This window comes from Triticum aestivum, chromosome 2A (assembly GCF_018294505.1).
Source record: "Triticum aestivum cultivar Chinese Spring chromosome 2A, IWGSC CS RefSeq v2.1, whole genome shotgun sequence".
NCBI lineage: Eukaryota > Viridiplantae > Streptophyta > Magnoliopsida > Poales > Poaceae > Triticum > Triticum aestivum.
Genome location: NC_057797.1, coordinates 14379043 through 14387496, shown reverse-complemented (window position 1 = coordinate 14387496; position 8454 = coordinate 14379043). Strand labels below are relative to the sequence as shown.

The following is an 8454-nucleotide window of genomic DNA, read 5'->3' as shown; positions in this document are numbered from 1 at the left end:
AAACATGTAAAGGGGACGCACCCGGAGGTCATTCCTTCGTGGTCAAGAGAGGACGAGAATTATGTAGGGCTACAAAAGCACACCTCAAAGTTCGTAGTTCTCATCTAAGGATTTCGCAATGTCACCGCGGCCATCTAAAGAGAGTCCCACAATCACCACAACATATCTAAAGGATAGTCAAAGACAAGCACCAAGAGACTCTCAATCTTCAATCAATACACAAGAGAGGAAATCACTCATGAAAATATTTTTTCTAATCCATGTCCAATAGACCGCTGTCACCTTGGTCTCGGGGATTATACTAGATAAAGACAAGTGAGTACATCAATCCAATACATAGAGGAAGGTGAAATATCATGGGATCACCCTAGATTAACATAGCCTATGATCACAACGAAGATCACATCATGGGAGAGAGAGATAACCACATAGCTACACGTATGAGCCCTCTGCCCCGGAGAAGACTACTCACACATGGACATGGTGAGGAGGAGGTTGATGATGGTGTTGATGGAGAGGTGCAGCCCCGCGAGGAGGAGACGGCCGGCGGCAGCCACGGAGGCGGCGGCGGCGGCCCTAGGGGGCAGCGGCTCCTTGGCCCCCCTTCTTCCTTGTGGATGGTGCTGCAATGGTGCTGGTCCTCCCCTCCAAGACGGCGGCTCGGGAGGAGGAAAATTCGTGGCCCTTGGTGACCTAGGTTTCCTCTCTTTATATAGACTCTCGGATTCCCGTCACCAGATTTTGGGCCTCAGTAAAACGGACTTTACTCGGCCGTCCGTGCTTCTATTTGGACGAATTTTATAACCAGAAGCATCGCCTCGAAATTCCCCACAACTTTCGCAATTAGACTTTTTCCGTTTGACGTCGTCTTCGGGCCGGAACGTGACCATCTTTAAAAAACGTTCTCAGACAGATTTCAGAAAAGTCAGAGTCCTACTCCAATACGACTCGTTTTGCGTTTTTGTCAATTTCCAAGTAATTCCTACATAATAAAGTGTAAAAAAAGAATATTGTGCACTTTTGCAACCATTAGTAGGTTAGTCCAAATATGATCAAAAGTGTATGGAAGTGCATAAATATCATAGCAATATCACAGAAAAGAAGCATGGAGCAAGCAGAAATTATAGATACGTTTTGGACGTATCAACGACCTTCTTTGCTGCGTATGTACTGTCGGGCAATTCGTTATTGGGAAGTGTTTGTGGCCGGGGCACCGGCCGAACCGTTGCGCCGGTCGCGCCCCGTGCGTTCGATCTCTTTTCGATCCAAGGACACCGTTGCGCCACGTGTTACCGGTTTTTTTTAACGCTCGTAGTTATCCCTTCCAAAGTGATTTTTGCTGCATCCGCTCCATCTTTCGTTTCGAGGCAGGGCGACCGCGGGCGACGTGCATGTGCGCGCAGGGCGGCGGCGGCGGCGGCGGCCCAGGGCGGCGGATCTCCATTCTCCGGCCATCTATGGCTCCCCCCCGATGGTAACTCGAGCCCAAATGCTTTCCATTTTCGTTTATTTCTTCCCCTCCGCCGTTGGATTTAGGGTTAGGGCGTCGCTAGCCGCGGGCCGCCGCCGGCGCCGGCGCGGACGAGGATGGGTTTGTGTTCCCGCGAAATCGAGGGAGGCGGCGGTGTGGCGTTCCCGCAGTCGAGGGAGGCGGCGGGTTGGCGTTCCCGCGAGTCAAGGGAGGCGTCGGGGTGGCGTTCCCGCGGACAGAGGGAGGGGCCGGGGTGGGGTTCCCGCGGGCAGAGGGAGTTGGCGCGGTGGTGAATTTGAATCTGGTAGCATTCAGCAACTGGATTGATTCAGGGAAGCAAACCACAACTCTTTCTACATGTTGATGTCTTGCTGACCCAATCATTAGCAGGTTTTCCTTGGACCGCCAAGGGAATTAGTTACTTGACTAATCGAGGTCCAGGGATGTTTTTAGCTTATTGTTTTTGGAAAATCGATGGGGATGTTGAGTCGGTTTAGAAATGACATGATAATGCATTTCATGATGAACCTAATGGAATCAACTTGGTATTCTAGATGTTGTTGATAGTTTACAAAGTATGACTTTCAAAATGTCTGATATGCACTATATATTTTTGCCAATGAATCACTACTCGTTCTGCTGCGCAACCCAACATCCCTGAATTCATAGGTTTGTCAGAATTTTTTAGGTGTTCATGTATGTTTCTTCCTAGCTTCTGATGGTATGGTTTTATGGTTTCATTGACTTATGTTTTTTCCTTTTTTGTAGATGTTGCAGGTAACTCTGGTGAGAATGAGGGGAGTAAGAAGGCTAAGAAGAAGATTAAGAAGAAAGGCAATCTATGTGGCTTTAAGTCAAGGTTTAACTCAAAAAGGCTGGCTGAGATTGGGAAGCAAATATCAACGGAAAAACAGAGAATCATAAGGAAGGGACCGTTTGGAGACTTGTTGGACATCCGGTCTTTCAAGGTGCCCCATGAACTCATTGAGTTTGTTGCGATGAACACGAATCACGTACTCTCTGAGTTCAAACACAAGAACAAATCTATCACCTTCAGCAAGCTTATGGTGAAAAGGATTTTCAACGTGCCATCCGGTGATAGACCCGTGAAGCTTCTAAAGAAGAGTGATGAACATGATCTTCGCAGCGTTTACAAAGAGGGGAACAGGGCTCCAATCGCCCATGTTGTCAAGTTGCTCACTAGTTGCAGTGAGGAGGACGTGGTTATGATAAATAGGACTTGGGCACTCCTTGCGTTGGCAACAATTTTGTGCCCAGGCACGGGCAATATGGTGAACCTCGAGTATCTTGCTTCCTTGGAAGATATGTCTTTGGTGCATGAATTCGCTTGGGATGAGCACTTGTTGGCACGAGCGATGGAGGAGGTTGGAGTCTTTCAAGAGAAGAAGAGGATGCAAGCAAACATAGAAAAAGAGTTCCAGATTGCTTCATGCCTTCCCATGTTAGCGGTATGCAATGCAACATTATGAAATACCTCCATCTTTTTCCTTTGCTGCATGAAACCTTCATGACTTTTATGTTTTTTTGTTGGCTAATGTCCTTTTTCCATTCCATGCAGATCATATACATGGATCATGTTGATATCCCGGCTGGCCTCCCAAATGAGCATGCTATTGATTATTCCGTGCCGAGGATACGTTTTGTTTGTCAAAAGGATTTTGAGTGGTTGGATAAAGTTGACAAGAACAAGCTCACTCTTATCCAACCCTTCTACGGGAAACACACCCATGTAATTTTGCTACATCCCGCCTATGTATTTTCATTTGTCAATGGAGTATTAACACCCCCCTGTTTTTTGCTCACTGAATTTGCATGTAGCAATATTTTCTTTTCCAATTAGTTTATGGCAGCCTTCTTATTTCCGCCACTCATGTTTTGTTTTCCTAGTTCCGGAGTTTGTGCAACACCCCCTATGCAGCACAACTTGTGGGACAGGAAGTTGGTGCTGAAGCAGCTAGTGGGCAGGGAGTTGGTGCTGAAGCACCTAGTTGCCAAGGAATTAGTGGCCAAGGAAGCCAAGTTCAAGGTGCTGAAAATCAAGCAAAGAACTCTCAACCAAACGAGGCTCAACAAAATGTTGATGCTGAACCACAACTATCATCATCGCTGAATGATTGGCTGCAGCAATCATTCCCTAGCATGCAAGATCTAAGGGTACATTTTCATTGTATTCATTTCCTATTTAGGCTTCACATTATTTTATTCTACCAAGTTGCAAGTGTATATTTATTTTGCTGCATCCTTCATTTTGATGTGCTACAACCATGTTCTGTTTTTGCTTCATATGTGGTTTAAGTTCATACCTACTATGCTTTTTTGCTACATCCATGTGTCTAGTGTGCTACAACTACATTCTGTTTTTGCTTCATCCATGTTATAGTTTTGCTACATCCATGTCATTAATCTGCTACCCACATACATGACAGTAAATTGCTACAATCACATTCTTTATCTGATACATAGTAACACAGTAGCATACCTACTTGTTTTCTCGCTCCATCCATACCTCTAATGTGCCACACCCACATTTTGTGTTTTTTTACATCCACACATGTGACTAAAATGTTCAATAATTGCCTTGTTGTAGGTACCAACTCAGTTTCAAATGCTTTACGACAAGCACAAGGGTATTTTTGCAGCAGAGGTGGATGATGTTGTAGGCAAGTTTGGACGGTGTTTAAAGGGATTGCAGTGCAGCCGGATGGCTGCCCTCCTTTGCGATGTTGGAGACGCCATCACAGCTACCAGTGAGCCCAACTTCTCCTTTGAAGCACCTATCATGGACGAACATCGTGGAAAAGAGAATGATGCTAAAGCTGCAAATGATGACATTGGTGCTCAAGCTCAAGCTGAAGGTACAATACCTAGCATTAACAAGGATGAAGTCACCGGATTGAAGCAACAAGTAGCAACCGAGGGTGCTGAAACTCATGAGCAACAACGAGTGAGTTTCGAGATGGAAGGCAACATCTCACCCCACAGCCCCCCACTCTTCTATGATGCACCCAGGAGTGCGACAGCTGGCATTTGGGATGACGAGCCATCTTGTGAGTTGTTCCCAAAGGGTTCCGAAGACTACGAGATGATGCATTCCACGGATGAGCCTATAACCAAGAAGAGCGCGGTCAGCCCCATATTTGAAAACATCCCCGTGTTCCCTGTTTCAGACGATGATGACAGCCCAAGTATGCTTCCTTCCTCCTGCATAATTTCTTTTTGTTTTTCTCCATGTCATTTTTTTCGCTACATATGTGTGATTGCAGCAAATTCTCTTTTGTACAATCCCTTGCAAACTCATCCATTTTTGTTGCTTGCTACAGCTCCCAAGATGGTCACTACAGAAGAGCAAATTGTTGATGCAAGCAGTGGCCCTAGCACACATGACAAGAACACTAGGAAGAAGAGGATGGCCAAAATTCCAGCCGTAAAAAATACCAAGGCAAAGAAGCAAAAGGTCGATGCAGCTGCAGCCACATATGAGAAGTATGTAAAGCATGGGAAACCATTGAGGAGATCACAAGCCAATGAACAAGTGTGAGCTACCTAAGCCCTGTCTCTTTTTGTTTTCTGTTTTTTATTTTTTGCTGCTCGAAACAAATCATTCATTTTTGGTTGCATCTATGGTAACAGGACACCTTTCATCAAGCTAGGTGGATTTTACATTGGATACAAGAAATTCCTGGTATGCTTCAAGCCTCGTGGGGATATGAATGATGAGGTTATGTCCCTATGTATCGAGATGAACAACATGGCATCCCGTGCAGCTAGTGGAACGAATCTGAAGAAATACATGTTCTCAGTCCACGCGGGGGTAAGTTTTTGCAAAAACAAGCAATGCTTCATTCCTTTTTTTCTTCACATTTTTTGTTGCAACACACACTAACCATTTTGTTGTATCTTTCAAGTAGATCCTACTAAAACAAGACCCAATAACCTTCCAACCAGCAAAACTCATCCCCGAGCTTGAAAGGGCTGTGACAAAGTTCAAGGCGAATAAATATGACCTTGTAAGTTTCCCGAGAGCCTACTTTTGCTTCACACCACAAATACCTTCAAAATATGATCCAATGATGTAGCATTTCATTCGAAATATATGCAGCAATTATTATTGATGTTGACAACATCTATTTGAAACACATGTAGCAATTCTAATTGATGTTGGAAGCTTTTTTGTACATCAGTTACAACATTGGAAAGCATATGTTCATTCCTACTAGGCTGTTACATTTTTTTACATGTTCTGAGTACCTTTTTTTGCCTTTCTTTTGTGCTTTCCAGCTTTTTTTCACAATTGTTCATGATAAGCACTGGATAATTGTTTGCGCAAACTTGCTATACAAGCAGTGGAATGTATTTGACTCAATCCATTCAAAAGGAAAACAATCTCCTTTGAAGAAGCAGGCCAATAACCTGGTAGGCTCATGCTCTCTATTTTTTAATTTTCTGTTTGGATTTTTGCTTCATCTACATAAATGCGCTGTTGTCATCTTCACACACCTCATCCTATTTTTTCAAACTTTTGTGCGTGTTTCTCGGTGGTAGATCACAAACTTTGCAGCCCTCGCACGAGAGTACAGAGAATTCAATGTCAATGTTGGATCCTTCGCCCGTGTTGACCTAGAGGATTACCCAAAGCAAGATAACCTGTGAGTTTTCTTTATGAATTTTGCTTCAATCATGTGTTCCATTTCAACATTCTTGTTGTTTCAACTATGCATGGGAACTATGAAGGACAACTTTTTTTATCTCACAGATGTGATTGTGGCTTTTTCGGGCTCAAATATGTGGAGAACTTTGATGGGAAGTCAATGAAAGAGTTCAAGCAGGTACACATTTTTTTCTTGTCATTTTGTTGCAATCTACTTTCTTTGTTTTCAATACTCATGCAACACAAGAATAATTAGTATCATACTTGCTTACTTTTGCATTCATTTTTACAGGAAGACATGGCGCGATACCGCATGGACGTGGCGCACAACCTCTGCATTAACCCAATCAACAATGCCCCAATGGAGCGGGCATTCAGGGAAGAGTTGGCGGCTTAATTTGCTGGAGGGTTCAAGACGATCAAGCTCGTTTGTTTCGTTAGGTCTAGAATCATGTCTGAGGTGGTAGCGTTCTGATAGTATTAGAGTAGTGATGATACATCCGGTAAACATATGTGTTCTTTTGGTATGTAAAACGATGGTAACTTGGATCTTTTGGATGAAGCACTTCTTCCATTTTTAGTGGATGCGTTCTTCTACTTGCCAACATGATCATGCATTGGCAACTGTTTATTGTTTTGCTGGTTCTGAGCTTCATCCATCGAAGATTTCAAGGGAATCTCTGTGCATTTTTTTCCCTCGAAATCCTTTTATCATGAAAACAATATGGGATGTTGCATTGTCACACTCAAATTGCTGGAAGCTCACAGAAAATAGCTACAACCTTCTGTTAGATTTGTTGCAGGGCCAAAATATATATTTTACCTGCAAATTAACTACATCCCTACAATATTTTTGCTGGAAGCATAATGTAAATAAGCTTCCTTTCCCAACTCTTGCTGCATAGCAAAATCAACACTTTAAATCATTCAAGGCTTTTCCTTTTCAAACTTGTTATTTTGCTTCAACCATGTTTAAAAAAGCTTCAACCATTGTCTGAAAAAGCTTCAACCATGTTTTCCAAAAGCTTCAACCATATTTTCAAAAAGATTCAACCATGTTTTCGAAAAGCTTCAACCATGTTCCATACAAGCTTCAACCATGTTTACAGAAGCTTCAACCATGTTCTTAAAATGTTGCAACCATGTTTTTTCAGAGAGCTTCAAAACATGTTTTCAAGGATATTCAACCATGTTTTTCAAAAGATGTGGTAACAACAACCATTGAGTACTATTTTACAAAAAAAATTAGAAGTTGGCACCGTCATAATTCAAAAACCAACATTCTGCATTTTGAAACCACACATGTAGTAATATGTTGCAATCCCAAAACACAAACATTCACAACTAGTCAACACAACTTTTTATCATAAGACATGGGGGTGTTACAAGGTAATTCATCATTTTTTCCCTCACGAAAACATCCTAAAGTGTAAGGATTGGGCCGACACCCGGAGCTTTCGCGCTCGCACTCGCGGCAAGAAAAGCGGCAAGGAGTTGGCAGTTCTTCACGTTGTGATCTTCATCTTCACAATATTGGCATGGAGTCTTCTTTTCCCTTGGCTTTGGAGCTTTCTTCGTTTTCACTGCGTCCTTCCTTGCTTTCTTCTTCATTTCATCTTCTCGAAGCTCAATTAGTGGCTTCCTTCGCTTCTCTTTTTCTTTTGGCCTCCCCTTCTTTGCTGACTTTGGTGGGTTTCGTAGTCCTACGGGGGGTGGATCCTGCTGCCCTGTACTTGGACCCCCTGTGAGTTGTTCATTTGCTGCATGACCTTGGGCTTCTTCGTCTCCTGCAACTTCATCAGTTGCTCTAGCTTTTATTGCAGCAACCCCAACAGTGCCCTGATCAATTAGCCCAGAGACAAAACTATAAGCTTCATCATTGAAGCATGCATCAGAAGCGAGTTTCCCAAACTTCCGGCAGAGAGAGTTAAACTTTAGGGTGTTTGTCGTGGGGACGCCGAAATGCATAGCTCTATGCCCATCGCCTGGTTCAGGTGCAAGGTCGGTTGCTCTCTTAGACCATCTTGGAAGCATGTAATTCGCAGGTATCGCTTGCACGTTCAGGTGCACCATGACACGGATGATATGTGGGCAGATCAGCCCACACATCTCAAACATGTTGCAGGTGCACATGTATGTATGATCTTCAGGGGCAACACGCACCGTGTACACTTTTGGGTTGACGCCATAATTTGCAACAAGGCGAAACCAGATGACATCCCCTTGCAGCTGATATTCCAGACCATAGCCTGTTGATTTAGCCAATAGTTTCTGAAACTTGGAAAATACCTCTCTGGTATAGAAATCTGCAGCT

At 43.5% G+C, this 8454-nt stretch overlaps 1 protein-coding gene across 1 annotated transcript; it reads left to right on the top strand.

Annotated features, from left to right (window-relative positions):
* The first annotated feature begins 474 nt into the window (after positions 1-474).
* On the top strand, positions 475-6607 carry LOC123191334 (uncharacterized). Its single transcript, XM_044604119.1, has 9 exons — positions 475-697; positions 2240-2365; positions 2495-2940; positions 3051-3221; positions 3333-3479; positions 5401-5499; positions 5771-5905; positions 6035-6138; positions 6433-6607. The coding sequence occupies exons 1-9, from the start codon at positions 475-477 to the stop codon at positions 6605-6607; spliced, it is 1626 nt and encodes a 541-aa protein (XP_044460054.1).
* Positions 6608-8454: the final 1847 nt, after the last annotated feature.